Source organism: Neofelis nebulosa, chromosome 11 (genome assembly GCF_028018385.1).
Source record: "Neofelis nebulosa isolate mNeoNeb1 chromosome 11, mNeoNeb1.pri, whole genome shotgun sequence".
Lineage (NCBI taxonomy): Eukaryota > Metazoa > Chordata > Mammalia > Carnivora > Felidae > Neofelis > Neofelis nebulosa.
This window is the reverse complement of record NC_080792.1, coordinates 5,851,681-5,871,814: the sequence shown is the minus strand read 5'-3', so window position 1 is coordinate 5,871,814 and position 20,134 is coordinate 5,851,681. Positions and strand designations below refer to the sequence as shown.

Genomic DNA, 20,134 nt, shown 5'->3' with positions numbered 1-20,134 from the left:
ACGAAGCCTGAGCCCTACATCAGGCATCCCAGCCCCTGGGACCTGCGCTGGAGAGATGAGCCTCCGAAACATCTGGTTTTAAAAATCAACGGGGCTTACAGCCAAGAGGCCCAAAGGGCTGTAAGGAACAGACATCCAGGTCCAGGAGTCCCAGAGAATCCCAAATAAGATGATCCCAAAGAGATCAACACCGTGACACATCATAGTTACATCTCAAAAGTAAAAGATAAGAAAGAATCTTAGAAGCCGCAAGAGAAAACAACTTATCACATACAAGGGAATGTCTGCAAAACCATCCACAGATTTTTCAGCAGAAACTTTGTAGGCCAGAAGAGCCTGTCATGTTCTGTTCAAAGTACTGAGAGCAAAGAACTTCTAACCAGGAACACTCTATCCAGCAAGGCTATCATTCCGAATTGAGGGAGAGATACCAAGTTTTCCTTAAAAACTAAGAGAGTTCACCACCACTAAATTGGCCTTATAAGAAGTGTTAAAGGGACTTCTTTAAGCAGAAAATGAATAGCGTTAATTAGTAGCAAAGAAACACAAAATTAAAAACCTTACTGGTAAAAGTAAACGCCATGGACTAATTATAAAGTTAGCATGAAGGTTAGAAGACAAAAGTAGTAGGAATAACCATAACTACAACCATTAGGTAAGGGATACAGAAAAGAAAAAGATGTAAAATGCGACATCAAAAACACAAAGCATAGAAAAGAGTACATACATAGAGCTTCAGGATGCATTCAAACTCAGCCTGCTCTCAACTTAAAATAGACTGGTACCTATGAACTGATATGTACGTTTCACGGTAATCACAGGCAAAAACCTACAGAGCCGCGAAAGATACTAAGAATGAAATCTGAGCATCCCACCAAAGAAAGACATGGAGCCACAACAGAAGAGAACAAGAAAAGAAGCAAAGAATAGAAAAGAACAACAAAACAAGTCTCAATAAATTTAAGAAGGTTAAAAACATATCAAGCATCTTTTCTGACCCAAAACGTATGAAGCCGAAAATCAATCACAGAAACAAACCTGGAAAAATCACAGACACGAGGCGATTAAACAGCATGCTACGGAACAACGATGGGTCAAAAAAAGAAATCGAAAACTACCTTGCGACAAATGAACACGAAAATACAACTTACCAAATTCAACTGGATGCAGTAAGAGCAGTTCTAAGAGCTCACAGCAATTCAGGCTGTGAATTGCTTTTAAGAAAATTCTTAAGAAAATTCTTGTTTAAGAAACAAGAAAAATTTCAGGGGCGCCTGGGGGGCTCAGTCAGTTGGGAGTCCGACTTCAGCTCAGGTCATGATCTCGCGGTTCATGAGTTCGAGCCCCGCATCGGGCTCTGTGCTGATGGCTCTGTGCTGATGGCTCTGTGCTGTGTCCTGCTTCAGCTTCTGTGTCTCCCTCTCTCTCTGCCCCTAACCCACTCGCATTCTGTCTCTCTCTCTCTCAAAAATAAATAGAACATTAAAAAATTTTAAGAAAAGAAAAATTTCAAATAACCAATCTAATGTTACACCTAAAGAACTAGAAAAAGAAGATCAAATGAAGCCCCACATTAGCAGAAGAAAGGAAATAATAGAAACAGAGTGGAAATAAATGACATAAAGACGAAAAAGACCAGAGAAAAGAGCAATCATTTCTGGGAGCTAGTTCTTTGAAAAGACCAACAAAATGGATCAACCTTTAACTCTACTCACAAAGAAAAAAGAATGAGGGCTCAAATAAAAATCTGAAATGAAAGAGGGGAATTACAAGTGACCAAAGAAATACAAAAGATCACAAAAGACTACCGTGCATAGTCATACACCAACAAATTGGGCACCCTAGAATAAATGGATTAATTCCTAAAAACATACAGTCTTCCAAGATGGAATCATGAAGTAAAAAATCTGTATTGACCAATCACTAGCACGGAGAGGGAATCAGTAATCAAAAACCTCTCAATGAAGGAAGATCCAAGACCAGATGGTGAATTCTACTAAACATTCAAAGAAGATTTTATATCTATCTTCCAAAAAATTGAAGAGGAGGAAATGCTAACTGATTTTATGAGGCCAGTATTACCCGAAAATCAAAACCGGACAAGGACACCCCACAAAAGAAAAAAAAGGAGAGAAGAAAGAAAGAAAGAAAGAAAGAAAGAAAGAAAGAAACAAACAAACAAGGAAACAAAGAAAGAAAGAAAGAAAGAAAGAAACAAAGAAAGAAAGAAACAAAGAAAGAGAAAGAAAGAAAAAATTAAGTCATTATCCCTGATGGACACAAGTGCAAAATCCTCAACAAAATATTAGCAAACTGAATTAAGTAAAAATGATCAGTATATAACATGCCCAAGCGAGATTTATCCCAGAGTTGTAAAGATGGTTCGATGTCCACAAACCAATCCATATAATTCACCACATTAACAAAATAAAGCATAAAAATTATATGATCATCTCAAAAAGATGCAGAAGAAGCACATGACAAAATGCAACATCCACTTATGATAAAATCTCTTAACAAAGCAAGTGAAGAGGGAATGTACATCAACATACTAAAAGCTCTATATGACAAACCCACGGCTAGCATCATACTCGATGGTTAAAAGCCAGAAGCCTTTCCTGTAAGATTGGGAACAGGACAAGAAGGCCCACTCTTTCCATTTTTATTCAACATTGTGTTGGAAGTCTTATCTGGAGCAAAAAAAGAAATAAAAGGCATCCGAATTGGAAAGGAAGAAATGAAACTGTCACTACTGGAAGGCAACATAATTGTATACATGGAAAGTGCTGAAAACTCCACCAAAAAACCGTTAGAACTAATTAATGAACATAGTAAAGTCACAGCATGCAAACTTAATAACAAAATCTGTTGCATTTTATACACCAACAACACACTGTCAGAAAGATAAATTAAGAAAAAAAACCTTCATAATTGCTTCAAAAAAAATAGCTAGGAATTAATTTATCCAAGGAGGTGAAAGCCCGATACACTGAAAACTACAAGACATTGACGAAACAAACGGAAGACACAAATAAATGGAAAGATATTCTGTGCTTATGGATTGGAATAACTTATATTGTTAAAATATCCATATCAGCCGAGGTAACCTATCCATTCAATGAACTCCTTATCAAAATCCCACTGGCGTTTTTCAGAGAAAGAGAACACATAATCCTAAAATTCCTATGAACCACAAAGGTCCCAAATAGCCAAAGAAATCTTGAGAAATAAAAACAAAGCTGAAGGCATCACAGTCCTTAATTTCAAACTGCATTACAAAGCTATAGTAATCAAAACAACATAGCGTCGGCATAGAAACAGACACACAGATCAAGAAACAGAACAGAGCCCAGAAATAAACTCACACATATACAGTCAATTAACTTATGACAGAGGCAAGAATATACAATGGGGAAAGGACAGTCCCTTCAATAAATGGTGCTGGGAAAATGGGACAGCCACACACAAGAAAGCAACTGGACCCTTCTCTTACACCATACACAAAGAGTAGTTCAAAATGGATTACAGACTCAAATATATGCCCAGAAATCATACAACCTTCTAGAATAAAACATAGGTAGTAAAACCCTTGACATAATCTTTGGTGATTTTTTTTTTTTTTTTTTTTGGCTCTGACTCCAAAGGCAATGGCAACAAAGGCAAAAATAAACAAATGGAATTGTATCAAACTAAAAACCTTCTGCACAGTAAAGTAACCATCAACAACATAAAAAAGCAAGCTATGGGTTAGGAGAAGCTATTTTCAAATCATGTATCTGATAAAGGGTTAATATACAAAATATATAAAGAGATCATACAACTCAATAACAAAAAACAAATAATCTGATTTTTTTACATGGGCAGAGGAGATCTGAACAGACATTTTTCCAAAGAAGACATACAAATGGCCAACATAAAAAGATGTCCAACGTCACTAATTATCAGGGAAATGCAAATCAAAACCACCATGGGATAGCATCTCACATCTCCAAGACTTGCTATTATCCAAAAGATAAGAAATAAAAACAGTTGGTGTTGACAGGAATGTAAATTGGTTCAGCCACTGTGGCAAACAGTATGAAGGTTCCTCAAAAAACTAAAAATAGAACTACCATACGATCTACTATTGCACCTCGGGGTATTTATTTAAAGAAAACAAAAACACTAATTTGAAAACATATACACCTCTATGTTCCTTGCAGCACTGATTATAATAGGCAAGAAATGGAAACAACCTAAGTGTCCATCAGTGAATGAATGGATAAAGAAGATTGTATATGTGTGTGTGTGTACATGTATATATAATATTATAAAATTATGTATGTAATAAAGAAGATGAATCCAAATACACACACACACACACACACACACACACACACACACACACACAGTGGAATACTACTCAGCCATAAAAAGAATGAGATCTTGCCATTTGTGGTAACATGAATGGACCTTAAGGGCATTATCCTACGTGAAGTAAATCACACAGAAAGACAAATACTGTATGATTTCACATATGTGTGGATTCAAAAAAAAAAACAGAATAAAATAAAATAAAACCCAACTCACAGAAACAAAGGACAAATTAATGGTTGCTGGGGGTGGGGGGCGGATGGGGAGGGGATTTGGAAGGGTGACATTTGAGAAGGGGATCAAGAGGTATGAACTTCCAGTCATAAAATAAATGAGGCATAGAGATGTAATGTATACCATGGGGACAGTAGTCAATAATAATGTGTTGCATATTATATAACTGTATATGGTGACAGGGAAACTAGTCTTATCATCATCATTTCCCAGTGTATACAAATATCAAATCATTATGTTGTACATCTGAAATTAACACAATGTTACATGTCAATGGTACCTCAGTAAAATAAAAGAGGAACTGTGACTCTGTTTCATAACTTTTCTGTCTGACAGCCTTTGCTGTGCTGAATTTAGACTATTTCGGGTCTACAGTGTAAATATAATAGGAAGACCACACAATGCTATCTGATCTAAACTCATTCAATCTTGTATTAATCAAATCAAGCCCTTCTTTCAACTTCAGCCTTTTATTCTTTCAGCTGTTACTGCAAAATTAAAATTCAGTTGTTGAGAAAATGATATAGATAAATAGATGTAACCACTTACTTTTTTTTTTTCTTTCTTACCAAACCATGTATCAGAACTCTGATTACGTAGAGAAGAAAATTTAGGAGCTGTCAATATGGCTAATACTCACACATGCATTCACATTTCAAATAAGAAGAAAAGCACCACACTGGATAATTAAAATAACATCGAGTCCATGACAATATTTTACCTAATAATATATTTCATTTAACATGCGTAGAAATCTTAGAACACTCAGTTTAAATCACTGCACTGCACTGCGTCCTTTCCATTGCCTTTGATGTCAATTGGCCTGGAGTCTAAGAAGAAGCTAGGAATTGGGCAGAATGTTCCTCAAACACTCTGAGCTCTCAGATGAAAGCTTCTGTTTAAGTACAAAGTATCATAATAATTGCAATATATTTAACAACACCACTCCCTTTCGTGGCAGCACCTGACTACTGCACTTCTCTCATAGGGCATGTAGAGGGTGTGTTTCATAAAACCAGCTCAGAAAAAAAGATCGGCAAAAGAGGAAGATTTCACAAACATTACATTATATGCCTGTGATTAGCAGAAAATGTCTCCATTAGAAAGGAAAGTTCAAAGCTCACAAAAGATAGTTGTTCCTAAATAGAGATTGGAAGGATTACTTTCCCCCAAGAGATAGCATCCTGCATGTTTTTCTTCCTTAAGATTGAATAAAGTCCCTCCTAATGCTACTGGGCTGGGCACAGAGCAGATGTTACAGGTTTCTCCTTTGTTTATATTTTCCAGGGGTAAAGAACACTGAAGCATGTAGGCAGCTGGCTGTACTGTAAGGGAGAATTATTTTCTACGCGGAAAGCATTCCCAGTTTGAGTTTTAAAAAAATGTGGATTACACAGAAAGGGTATTCCTCTGCTCTGAAAACTCATTTAAAAATTACCAACTACAGTATTGTCTCTTTTTTTTTTAGCTTGAGTACTTGTATTTGTCTAAGTCGTACCAAAAAATACAGCCTCCTTTTCAAAAATGAAAGTGTTAATAATAGTGCTAATAAATTTTCACTGTATCTCCATCTGGGCCCGTTCAATTCTTCCTCGTTCTTCTCCACCCCCCACCTAGGCTAATCATTATTCATTTTTCTGCAGGACATTTGATTTAAACCTTTAAGGTTAAAAAAAATGTCCTATAAGATGAGAAAATGATATCATTTTATTACTATGAGCACTCTTCTATGTTTTCTCACTAAATTATCTGTGGGCTACCAAACTTCCCATCATGTGGCTTTTAACATTTTCAGGGATTCTGAACTCATCCCTCTTCTCAGAAGTGGGAGAGTATCAGTGAGGCCCCTTTGCCCTTCTCCAGGCCTCACCCTTGTCCCTGATTTCTGCAGATCCCAGGACCAGACTCAGCCGACTCCTGTGTCATGTTGCCCACCCTCACAACCCTGTGCGTGCTCGACTACTCCCTAGGTGATTCATCAGTGCCCTGTGGCCTAGGCACTGACACAGTATCCAAAAGTAGCCATAATCCATGAAATAAAAAGTGAGGACTAGTTCAATGTGTCACGAGATATAGGAAATAACCCCCCCCGCCCTTTTTTTAAAGGAAAGACAGAGTGTGAAAGAGAGAGAGGGACAGAGGGAGAGAGAGAGAGAGCAAAAGAGAGAGAGAGAGGGAGAGAATCCCAAGCAGGCTCTGTTCAATCAGCACTGAGCCCAATGCAGGGCTCAATCTGAAGACCCTGGGATCATGACCTGAGCCAAGATCATGAGTCTGATGCTCAACCGACTGAGCCACCCGGGTGCCCCGGAAATACCCCTTTAAGAGTGTTTCCATGGCATCGTCCCTGGCTCTGCCCTCCTACACTGCATATCCACACATGACCTCCAGGTAGCTAGCTCCCATCCACCACCAGTCCAGAAGCAGAGCTACTAGGAACATAACAGTCCCAAACTAAAAGGCTGTTTTTTTTAAAGCTGTATAGGAAGAAAAGTCAAAGAGACTCAGATATTAAGAAATAGAAACAAATTTTGAAACAAGAGCTGACACAAACTCGCGTCCCACTCCAGCAGGATGAAAGCAGAGACAGAACAGGGGAGCTGGCCCACGGTGGTCTGAGATGTGGAGCACCCCTGAAAAATCTCTCTCCATGCTACGAAGATAAATCATCAAGTACCTTAGCTGGGAGCGATTCAACAGGCATTTATATAATCAAGCTTTAATATTTGCATCCCACACTCACTACACAATCTTCTGATTATAAACCGGACCGCATGTGTGTATGTTTGCTTACAAGAAAAACTGGGCTGTGTGATTTGAAGCATTCTTATTAAAAAGGCATATATTTTTACACATGTGTACGTGTGTGTGTGTGTGTACCAACGTGTACCAGACATATGTATATTCAGCCTTTTTAGCTTGGTTGATATGATTAATTCCTAAATGTGAGTACATTCTCAGTGTGTTGACTTCAAGTTTCTGAGACTATAAATTAAGACTGAGATTCCAGATCCTAGTAAATTCATAACAATAATAAAGACCACCTGGCCTTCCCACTGCTATTTCTTCTTTGACGATTTTGATGACTTGCCATCACGCATAACTATAACCCCCACAAGGAGGCCTAGACCCACATAAACAAGCTAACAAGGAAAAGTAACATCTTACAGGTACTAGTTTTGCACATTCACTCCCCAAAGCAGAGAAAGAGCAGTTGTAAATGAAAAATTCAGGGATATTTGTTCTCCCAATAAACTATGCCAATCCCTACTTTGTTCTTAGAGAACACATGATCAAATTAATAAAAACAATAGCTACTGATAGTTGAGATCTCGTATTTGAAGTGAAAAATCCACACGGATGCGTGGGTTGGCAGGCGGCCAGTGTTCAAACAATCCAAAAAACAGGTGGTCAGTATTGTCCCTATTTTATCAATGGAAATATGGAGGCGCCGAACATTAAGGATCACGTCCACAGTTTACAGCAGGCCAGAAATAAGAAAGCCAGGGCTGAGGCCAGATGGTGTCCCCAAACCAGTGTTCCTCACAGCTGTGCTGGGGTCCAGCTCTGCAAGTGACCTGGTGGGCGGGGCTCTCCCCTCCAATGCGTGGTCCATTTGGATGCCTTGGTGATTGCGGCAAGGCTTTCGACTTTATGTCATGACGTTGACTTCAGGAACTCTATGGCTTTAGTTTCGCCAAATCACCACTTAAAGCATCGTCCCCAGTCCAAATTAACCCAAATTAAACCGAAGCCTGCCTGACCCCCTATTCCCTAAACGCTGTCTAAATGATTACTAATCCCTGCCCCCTTCCTCTTTCATTAACTAACTGGCTTCCTCAATACTGGCTCTTTATGGAAGGAGTAGCAGATTACTGTGCCACCCAGGCAATGGCCTTGGGCCACGGAACGTCAGAGTCTGCAGTCATGGAAGTTTTACAAGTCTCCCTTTTATGGTCCCACTGTTCCTTCATATGCCAAGTGTGCGCCTCCCCCTGCACTTCGTTTACTCTCCTTTATCTGAGTGGAAACAGAGGCCTCAGTCCATCCGTAAGTCATCCTCAATTTCATGGAACCATCTCCTTTCGTTCCTCTCTGATCCAGTCCTTCATGGCAGTGAAATCCCCTTTTGTATACAGATAAAGTAAAAGGGCTCTAAAGAAACAAGGCACAAAGAACATTGCACAGGGAACACAGTGGCTTTCAAAACCCTTGGAAAAGCAGACTGGGCTCCACCATTTATGAGCTAGAACTGTGGATAGCCTCGCTTATGCTGATAAAGTGGACCCGACAACTTTATACAACCTGAGTCTTAAGTCCTAGACACTATCCCCCTGATCTCCAATCCCAGGATGAAAATATAACGTACAAAAACCTAGAGCTATCTTTAAGTCCTGGCTGTACCCAAAATTATCCGTTAAGAAAAAAAAAATGTATTTCCATTCACAACTCAAGCACTAGTTAAAGTAATCTCAGCGTCTGCAACTTTTTGGAGCACATCAAGCCAGTCTGGTCGCCAGGGTGAAATACTCCTGCTTCCTGTAAAGGATCCCGTATCAACAAAGCACAATTAAAACCACAATATCTCTTAGTGATACTATAAAAACATTCCTAATGCTTGAGGTTGATACGTACAACGCTGTCAATACATGACCTATTCGACATAAACCATAATATCATAACGAAAGTCATCGTTAATCTCATATTAATTATTTTTAAAATTTTAGCGCTTCACCTGAGCAGCAGAACCCTGCTCTTATGTTACCTGTGTAACATGGAATAGAAACTCCAACAAATTTTACGCATCTTCCAATGTCACCTATGCCTCTTACCGCCTCAGTAAAGCAACCCACACAAACTAGAAATATATGTAATCATATAGAAATAATGCGCTTCAGGTAAGTTTGAGTCATCTTTCCATTAAAAAAAAAAGGACTGTACTTCATCAAATGTCAAATCGCTTCAGCCTGACGCTGCAATTTAAAAAGGTGATAACCAATTTTTATTGTAATAAATGACAACTCATCATCAAGTGAGCCAGTCAACATCATAGACCTTTTTTTTTTTTAATATTAGCAGGTGAAAAGGAAAATGGACCCAGGATGAATAATTATATAATGACGGATAATGTCTGCAGCAAATGAATATTTGGCTGCTAAGGGCCTCTGGCTTTCATCACAACTGTTAGGAATTTGCATTTCTAAAAAGGGATTAGACTGCTTTATGCTAAGATCCATTTGCCTTAAAAATTATAATTTTCAGAACAAAAGAATTTTTTATTCAAGTTCTCCAAAGATCATTTAGATGGATACATTTTACACCACAATTGTCTTTTCAAGTTTATAGGGATTCAATGTATACTGTAATTAGTTTCTTTATTACAAGTCACCTCTCAAATTACACATTTCAGCATAATGGAAGTCCATTTAATTAACTGTGCTCCTGATGATCATACAGACCCCTGAGTCACTACACTTCACCTCTAGTGGAGGCTAAATTTTAAGGAAAATTTATTTTCCGTTCAGGAAATTTCATTTCATTACAAAATGAAAAGAGAAAGCACGGTAGGTGTGATGTTGAATAGAACTAGAAAATTCTTTGAAAACCTATGAAGCCGTCTTACAAATGTTCTTATACTATGAGGACAGAAAACTAAGGAAGAGAAAAATAATTGTATGAAAAAACAAACAAACAAACGAACAAACAAACCCTTACTTACCAGGTGTGAAATTGTATCGAGCTGAAAACCCCATAGATTCCAGCTCTCCATCAGCGAAAAATTTAATCCATAGAAATCTTCCACTGGATTTTATTACAGGTGGGTTTTGTTGTCCACAAAAACGTCCAATTATTGGAGAAAATCCGAAAGGTCCATCTCGAACTTCAATATGATCAAATTTGCACTCCCAAGACGGCTCAATAGAGTACTTTTCATCAAAGTAAAGTTCAATGCACTGTCTTGGGGCAGCTGAAAAAAAGGAAAGAGTATGTCTAGGAGGCCATTTTTTAAGTCTTTAGTTTGATTTCTGTGACGCGACTTCCAATTTTATCTGTAGATCTTCTATCAAACTCTGAGTCTGACATCATGGGAGCACAAAGCAAGTCTGTCATACTTAGCCTTCTAAGGGAAAACGTTCCCGTAAGAATGTCTCAGGGATGCTCCTTAAAATTGATGATGTTGCACAAAACATTATTCAGACACAAAATGACCATTTAGATATCTAACACAGACCCGATGATCACCGTGCTTTTGTGAAAGACCACTACCATCGGGCTTAGTAAACAGAAAGACCTCTTTCTGTCCCTTTTCCCGTATTTGCCGAAGTATCCAGTTTTGAGGTCAAAAACCACTTAAGAATCGTTCAGCACAGAGTTATCCAAACATTCGAAAAGTCCCAGTGAGATGTATCGATTGCACCCAAGCGCACATACGAAGATATTAAGAGTAGTTTTTCTACAGCACAAACCTTACCACGGCACCCGCAGGTTTAAACTTATTCAGCAACTCTCTATCAGCTACAGGAAAAAGATCAATGCACTTGACATGCAGGACCTTTACGGGTCCTACACTTCACTCCTCCAGGATCTTCCCCTCCAGACACAGCCCAAGCTGAGGCCACTTGAGGCACAGGGTGTTTTCGAAGGCCTCATGCTCTTTCAGACTTTCATGTATTTTGCCACTTTCTGGAGTATCGGTCTCCAATTTCGCCAACTCCTGTTTGTGTAGGAAACTCTTGCTTTAAAGAACCATCTCTCTAAATATACTCACGGAAGACAAAAATCTAGTCACCTTCGTATTTCAGCACTCAGCACAGTACTTATCATTGAGGATTTCTCAAAAAAAAAAAGAAAAAGAAAAGAAAAAAGAAAAAAATACCTCTTTGGGGCAGAAGAGTAAACGAGCTTATCTCCATAACCGTTTTGATAGCTCTCTTAGGAAGAGCCTCAGAGGGCCAGTGGCTCTATAAACCACTACACGAATGCATTTGCTAGCACCCTTCCATTCCTCCCTTGTCATGTCCAAAACAGCTCAAAATCCTGGCACTCCAGATTGATATTCAGCCAGGATACCCCAGAATGGCCATAACAGTTGTCGAAATATCCGCACATATTTATCCTAGTTAGTAAACAGCTGTTGCCTCGAGTCCTTTGAGTGTTTCCCTGCCATGTGGCCCTCTTCGGGGACCAACACCCTCCAGAAACTTCAAAGTTAAGACCTGGCACAAGGAAGGCCTGATCCCCATGTGGTCGGTAATCATTCCGAACGACTGCTGTCCCCACCACACCAGTTCTTAAATATGTATTGAATATCATCACCCTTGATGGCTTTAAAATTAAAGCCTTGTGTGCATGGATGTCAAAAATTGATAGAGAACTGAGATACACGATGACTTGGAAATTAGAGACTTACAGAATAAAATATAACCCTGATGATCCCCGAGGATAAAGCTGAAGCTCATTTGGTTAAAGGTCAATGCGTGTTATAAGACTCTTTTGGGGATTATTTTTAATCTCTAAAAATGTTTATGAGTCTTTGGACATTGAAAAGAGACATTTACTGCTCTTACCGGCAAAACCAGGGATGATTTTATCTACCAGTAACATATATTCGCAAAGGGCAACAAACGTAGTACTACCTAATGACAGATTTGATGAAGTTCCAGTGATGTTTTTTTTAATCTATGAATTGGAAAATATCCTAAGACATCACTTGGAAAACTATGTTTTTTCCCTTCAAGGTTATTAGTTCAATCACAAAAAGGCAAAGGCTTAAGACACTGGACCCATATATGTATTAGCATTCAGTATAACATTTGTACCTATTACCATCTTATAGAATGTGCCTGCTGCTTTATTTCCTCTTTGGCAAGCCAGTATAAGTTTCCGAAGGAAATAAACGATTTCAGAATATAGGATATTTCCTTCTGATGTGAATAATGTATGGCTAGGGAACCTTAAAGCAAAGAGAGCAGCCCTGTGCTGACTTACTTAATAAAAATCTGTTGATCAAAAATATCCATCTATTTTTCGCTATTCAGAAATGCATGGTCATCGAACACGAATTCACTTACATTTCCTTCATTTTCATCGTCACTTAAGTTCCCTCCAAGGTGGATGAGCAAACCTCTCAATGTTCCATCAGGACACATACGAGCGTTATGGCTTTCCCTAGGCAGGACTACACGCGGAGAGTTCACTTTCCTTTGGTCCATCATGCAGACGTCAACCACACGCGCTCATATACGAAATCCCACTAACTGAATTTTAGAAGGCAGTAAAATAACGTTTTAAAAAGAAGTTTGTCATAGGGGCTCCTGAGTGGTTCAGTCAGTTAAGTGTCTGACTCTTGAGATCAGCTCATGTCTTGAACTCAGGACCCTGAGTTCAAGCCCTGCATTGGGCTCCACACGGGGCACGGAGCCTACTTATAACCAAACAAACAAACAAAGAGCACGTGGTTGTAGTTCAAGACAATGGCTTATGGTGCACGTAAGCCATTGGAAGCTAAGTCCAACTCCCTACACTTACATGTTCTTTCCCTTCAAATCTCTCAATTCACGGCTGTCTTTCTCTGTAACACCTTCTGCAAGTCAACTGGTACGTAAATCGGAAGTTCCTTTTCGAGACGTCTTACTGTGTCATTGGGCACCTTGAAAACTCTGGACGCTTTCACCTGAACATAGGTACAGAATATGGCCTCTGATTGGAGGGAATTCTAGGACAACCTGAGATCCATGCGAGGAGTCTTCCTCTCTGTGACTGGGACGCCACCTGTGTTTACCAGAACCTCACCTTACCTCCAGAAACTTAGCCAATCCTTTAGCCCTCTCTTGTACTTTCAAGGCACCTTTTCCTACAGAACAGGCTCTTCCTTTCAGAATTAAGTTTGACAGTCTGCCCCCGCTGCAAGAAGACGGAGAGACAAAGAAAGTAACTGCCTTTCCACCTTGGGTCCATCAACACCACCCACACCCACACCTCCGTCCGCTGGGAGCCGGCACCCACGCCTGCTAGGGCACCGAGTGCACACCTCCTAAAGTGTCTCCCTAACAGCGTCTCAGGGGCCTCATGCAATAGATGTGTTCGCTTTTACCTCAGGTTTGTTGGCCGTCACAACTGGCACCTCGGCTTCTCCCTTCTTCCTGAAATGTCACCCGCACTAGGTACCGAGGCCTCTTTCGCCTCGTCTCCCGTCCATCTCCCTGGCTTGTCCTTCACCGCCTCCCTGTCATCCTTTCCTTTACTCTCCCATGCCTTACACGCTGTTTTTCAGAAGACTATTCCCTTATCTTCTTTCTGCCCTTTCTAGACCAGTGCTCTGGGGCCACTGGCATCCCAATGGAGAGCTATCGCAACGTAATGCTACCTGCGGCTCCAGCAAAGACCAACTGAGCCAGAGTTCTTGGGGGCAGACCCGGGCATCGGTATTTTCTGAAAGATTTAAAAAAGAAAAAAAAACAGTGCTCCAAATGCTCTCTCTGGATCATTTCATTCATACTGAGAGCCTCAACCACAGTCTATATTTATGACCTCTAAGTATCTATTTTCAGCAAAGAGCTCTCCAGTGAGCTGAAAACTCACATACCCAATGTCTTTATGAGGCATCTCCATAAACACCAAAATGGAGCCCATTAATTTTCCTTTAAACACTCCTTCTCCACCCGTATCCTTTACCTCCCTCTATATGTCTCCAAGCCAAACACTTTGGAATCGTCCTGGGATTTCCTGTCTCCCATCCCTACATCCAGCCACTCACAACTCAGTTTCCTAAATACCTCTCATCTCTTCCTTTGGCGCCACAGCCAACGTCACTTGTGCGGGTCAGGCTTTTCCTATGGTTTACGTGGGCTTTCACAATAGTTCCTGCTTGCTTCTTTTCCTTCAGTTACTTCCCCCAAAGGGCGGGTTCGTTCTCCACGTAATTTATTTCAGTGACATCCCACTGTCTAGAATGTAACGTTCAAACGTCCATGGGTGGAGCCAATGGAGTGCCAAGTTCTCCTTCTCTGAGACCCTCTGCCTCCTGAGCCCCTCTTCACTGCCGCTCCCCTCACCCTACACAGAAACCCACGTGATTCTCCCTGTGGGTCCCAATCATACCACATCTCAGCACATCTGCACCTGCCATTCTGTACAGAGAATTCTCTCCTGGAAGTTTTACAAAACTGAGTGAAAACACCTGCTCCCCCTTGTAGCCTCATCTTCTTTCTCCTATTCCGAACGAACACTGCTAGTTTGGGGGGGGTGCCTTCAGATTTTTGACTGGAAGGGGCATGGTCCCCAGACCATATTATAAGTTCCACAGGCAAGAACCGTGGTTGTTTTGTTAGAGGCTCTCTACACTGTGCCTAGAAGAGTGGCTACTTCTTAGTAGTTGTTCAAAAAATATCTGTTAAATAAATGCATGGACGGAAAACCATGGCTAGGATAGAGTACTTCAAAAAGGGTGTAGAAATATAACCAATAGCCACGGGAGCTTCTATCCACTTCCCAACTGTAAGTTTTGTCCTTGACATAACTAAGAATGAATGTGACTATGTGCATGAGATTGAAATGCGAGCAATGTTTTTTAATAGGCATGAAAGCACAATTAATACGCAAAACTTTCCCTCTGAATTAATCCTTTAAATGAGAGAAGTCATTGATTTTATTCTTTTTAACAATTCGAAGTTTTAAAATACTGATTCTTCAAAACACGAATTAGGTGAATTTAACCAAGACATTTAACCCCTCTGTGCCTGTTTCCTTGTCTATAAAATGAGGACCAAAAAAAAAAAAAAAAAAATACTTACTCCCTAGGATTAAATGTTTTACCCTATGATAAGGTCTTTGAAAATTTTATATACATATCTATGCATACATGCACATATACACATAATAGATAGGTAATACTAACTTGATAAAGGGAACAACTAAGTCTAACCCAGAATTTCCATATTTCAGTTTCCTTTTCTATCAATCATCTGAGGAAAAAAACTGCCAGAGCCCAGATTTCTCAGTTTTAGCCTTTATGATCAGAGCTGAGTCTCTTTCCTTCTTCGTGGAGTGCAGTGTATCTTTGCTAAAAGTTCAACCTCACGCACAAAAAGGAGAAGGGCAATATCCTTAGCTTAAAAGTTACAAAAAGATAAAAGAATCATTTCTAGATAGAAGTTCTTTTTTTTAATTTTTTTAATGTTTATTTATTTTTGAGACAGAGAGAGACAGACTATGAACGGAGGAGGGTCAGAGAGAGGGAGACACAGAATCTGAAACAGGCTCCAGGCTCTGAGCTGTCAGCACAGAGCCCGACACGGGGCTCGAACTCATGACCTGAGCCGAAGTCGGCCGCTTAACCGACTGAGCCACCCAGGTGCCCCTCTAGATAGAAGTTCTTGAAAGCGGTTAAACAGAAAGCCTCTTCTCTGAAACATCTACCAAATGAACATGCCCCTCATTTAGAAGCAGATATTGAACATATACTGTCTTTTTCATTAAGGTAGACCAATCTGTCTGTGCCTGTGTGGGCGGGAAGGGTTGCAGGTTTGGGGCTATTAAGTATTCACACTTGTGATGTTGAAATCTTCATCACGAGATGAAATGATCATTTATTTTAGAAAGCTGTACTTAATCGAGTGGTGTCTACAAGGGTAATGGAAATTGGAAATGTTCGAAGAGAAATGAATCTCTTTTTCAGCACTATTTATCTTTTGAGTCAGGAAAGAGAATGATGAGAAGAAGCATCATAATTCGGAATCCTGACTTTGGCATTAAAGTATGATAATGTCACTTGTTAGCACAAATTAAGGCAACTATCATTCAGATTGTTTGGGACCATGATTATAGATTTATTTTTGACATAAATATGTATCTTTGTATTTTATTAACGAAACACTAACAACTGTACAGGTTATTCTACTAACTGTTAGCCAATGAAATACTAGTTTCAAAACCATTGTACGTTAGACAATATTATGCCAACCTGTGCCTCCATTCCACTAATTTAGAATTCTGGATCAATTAAACCAACTGCAAAATTAACTGTTATTGATTTGCTTTGATTCGCCAGACTCTACTTATCTTAACCCATTACTAATAATTTCAACAATTAGCTTGATTCCACATTTTACAGTTTCTTGATTCCTGAAGAGATATTTATGTGCATGGTCTCGAAAACCAATCTTTGTGATGTCTTGGGGCATTCTGTCTGCCCAAAGCATAGAGATGGCCAGGTCTGGCTCAGAGCTCTCCCCAGCCCTGATTCTTTGCCCCTTACCTTCTATGATGTAGATGCACTCTCGGTCAGGGGGGTACTTGCTGGGGTAGTTGGGAGAGGTAAAAATACCTCCCTCTGCATGTTTTGTCCAAGTCCCACACTGCACTGACTTCTGAGTTTCTGAGGTGGTTTGCTTCTCTGTAAAAAATGAAAACAAGAGGCGTCATCCAATTTTCTATAAGACTAAAAATAGAGAGGACATTCTTATAGTATCCATTAGTAAATTAATTTTGAAATGTTGTCTTAGTCAAAATCAATCAATTAGACACACTATAAAATGTTCAGATATTCTGGAATATTAACAATATGAGAAAAATAGCGAAACATAAGTAATTAGAGGTCCTCCACTGCGTTTACCCCCAAAAACACACCTGTTCCTTTCTTGGTCGCCCCAGACAAATGGAAGATGATTAAACTTGCTACAACTGAAACAGAAAAGAAAAACGAGAAAGAGATCATATTAATATACACTGAGATGATCATATTCGATAACCCCAGAAAGCCCAAATAATATCAAAGCATATTAAGTTTATTACTGCTCACTGTTCCAAGCTAACTCAGAACATGCCCCAACTGGCTACAAATGTACAAGTCAGGACAATTAGTGCCCAGAACTGATGCAAGTTAAGACTGGATGGGACCTGAACTGCAAATGTGCTCCTCAAGACTTCGGAGGGGATGCTGGAATCTACCAATGCCACGTTACAGTAGGATTTCAGGACCCGCATTGTGTCCAAACTGCCCTTCAAGAATGGCTTTGCTAGCATCTCTGAAGGAAGAGCGTAAGCCAGGGGAAAGTCTGAAAAGGCAAACAAGGAGGACCAAGAGGGACCAGAACGCACTGCCGGTGTTGTTGTATTTTAGAAAATAAATACTCAGGCGAATCTTATGGCAGGTGGGGGAGGGGCAGAGGGGAAAACCGATGAATGTGAATTGGAGGCACTGGGCAGCAGGATAAACACGTTTCTTATAAAAAGGTACTGTCCCATCCAGTAACCCCTGTCCTCAGCATTTTCTAAGCGAAGAAATTAATTCCTTCTAACCTTCACCCAGAAATAGATTCTTACTTTGAGAAAGGTGACTTCTAGAAGCATTTTATTGAGCCTCTTTTTCGGTTTTATTTACTGCAACAAGAGTAAATCTGCAAAGGACCATTTGAAACCTGAACTTCTGTTTTACTGGCACATCTTGACTGGCTCAATATTTTTGTAAAACCGGAAGCTAGAAAAGTCATAAAACAATCTGGTCCTCACAAGGTCTGCTTTTTCCTCTTCCATTTCATCGTTGTCATTTATTTTCTGCCCAATTGCCTAAAATCTCTAAGTTCCATTAGGTGTATAATCGCATCTCCACTTAAAGATGAATTGGGGGAAGGGAGAGTATCATTCACAGCGATTTCCTAAACCGAAGCACGCCGGCAGGGGCTTATAAATTTACGTTGTAAGATTATTCCAGGAAAAGCAGTAGGCCTTTTTATTAGTATTTGAGAAAGTACATCAATTTTATTACTTTGTGCTTCTGCCTGGTCATCTTTTAGAGTGAAACATTAGTTGTTGTCTGTTTAAACAGAAAAAATATATATATATACATAGATCCTCTTATTTTAACTTGCCATGATTCTATACACACGCAGACACGCAGGTGCACAGCCACCAGTATCAGGCTGTACGCGCCCTGTGTCTTTACTTTGCTTTTCCTGTTGTGGTGGAATCACACGTTGGAGCAAGTACCATGCCTAACGCGTCCACAAAGCCGGGCTTTTAACTGCGTGGCACAGGATTCGCACCGGAATCCTTGCTTGTTAATAACAAATTCCCACCGCACGTTTTTCTTCTATCGCCGTTTGCTCCATGCCTTCCGAGGCCATTTTCCCCTCCACTGCACGCGCTACCCCGAGAAGGCACCCCGAGAGGTCTTGGGGGCCACGGGAGCTGAGGCTGGCACTCGCCCTCCCCGCAAGCGCCGCGTTCAGGTGCACCCCGCACTACCGCCTGGAGTGGAAACGTGGGCCCGCGGAGCTCCAGAAGCCCCGGGAAGAGGGCGATTCCCTGCATCCCCTCGGCTGGCAGCCCCGCGCGCCGCCCCCTTCCACCTGCGCCCGCACCCGGGCCCGCTCCCGGCCGCGCCCGCACGTGCTCGCCTCCGCCCCCGGGACGTCCCCGCAGACCCAAAGGCTGCTTTTCCTCCGCAGAGTCTGAGACCCAGCGACCACCGGCCGCGCGCCGCCCCCACGCCCCGGCCGGCCGTGCCGCAAGCCAGAAAGTTTACAGGTGCCCGGACTCGCGGGGACTGCGGGGTCCGGCTGGAGTGCGGCGGCGAGGCTTCTCCCTGCGCGTTCGGCCACGAGGGAGGAGGAGGGCGGGAGGAGGGACGGCGAGTGGCCCCGCGCGGCGGCGGGAAAGGTACTCACTGTGAAACAAACTGCGTCCATAGATCATGTCTGTTCCTTACACCAGAGGCTCCGATCTCCACTAATTCCATTTAGAGACGGGAAGACTTCCAGTGGTCGGGAGAGGACGGAGTCGGGGGATTTTCAGTGTGCCAACCGAGAACCGAACGGAGTGGGGGGGGGGGGGGGGGAGAGGGGAGGGGAGAGAGATCCGAGCCCACACAGCAGCCAGATCCGAATTCCGGCGTCCTCCGCCCCTGGCTCGCGCTCGCGCTCGCTCGCTGTCTCACCGCCGCGAAGCCAGCATCCCCACCATGACGCTCGCATCACACCCGGGCGCCGATCGCCACCATCAGCACCGCCGGCGGCAGCACCCTCCTCCTTTGCATCATCGCCGCCGCCGCAGCTGTCAGGAGGACGCGCGGGCAGTCGGCGCGCGGGCGGCGGCGGGCGCGGGGCGAGCCCCGGGGCGCCCGGGCCGGGACCGGGGCCGGGGCCGGGGCCGGGCGGCGGGCGCGGCGAGGCGGGGGCCAGTCCAGTCCGACGGCAGCGACGGGGCGGGCGGCGGCGGCGGCGGCGGCGGCTGGGGCTCGCTCAGTCCCCGGTTTCATACACCCCGAGCAGCAGGTCGGAGCAACCTCTCCGGGAGGATGTCCAGCGGCAGCCCTCCTCTCTCCAGCCCTTGGGGATCTTCCGCTGAGGCATTGAAGACAGGAGGAAGGGGTCCGTCATCGGCTCGCCGGGCTCCGCGCCACCTCTGCGATCTTGCGGAGAGCTGAGCGGGTGGGTGGGCGTCTGGGAGGAGGGCGTGAGGGTGGCGGAGGGGAGCGGGGTGGGGGGGGGGGGTGGCCGAGGGGGCGGGGAAGGGAGGGAGGGGGAAAGGAGCAGGACGATGGCAGAGT

General features: G+C 42.2%; 1 protein-coding gene across 10 annotated transcripts in view; it reads right to left on the bottom strand.

The window, feature by feature from the left end:
- Positions 1–19,653, bottom strand: part of NETO1 (neuropilin and tolloid like 1) — a 130,061-nt gene extending 110,408 nt beyond the window's left edge. For 7 of the 10 annotated variants that reach the window (XR_009250820.1, XR_009250819.1, XM_058691820.1 and 4 more), the window contains exons 1-4: positions 19,254–19,627; positions 17,215–17,268; positions 16,844–16,981; positions 10,307–10,555 (exon numbers count right to left, since the gene is read on the bottom strand). Coding sequence is in view for 8 of the 10 variants with exons in the window: in XM_058691820.1 (XP_058547803.1) it covers positions 10,307–10,555; positions 16,844–16,981; positions 17,215–17,268; positions 19,254–19,281 (469 nt within the window). In the remaining 2 variants the exon portion in view is untranslated. Of the gene's footprint in view, positions 1–10,306; positions 10,556–16,843; positions 16,982–17,214; positions 17,269–19,253 lie in introns of all 10 variants that reach the window. The other 3 variants (XM_058691824.1, XM_058691823.1, XM_058691822.1) reach the window with 3 other exon arrangements.
- Between the last annotated feature and the right edge of the window lie 481 nt (positions 19,654–20,134).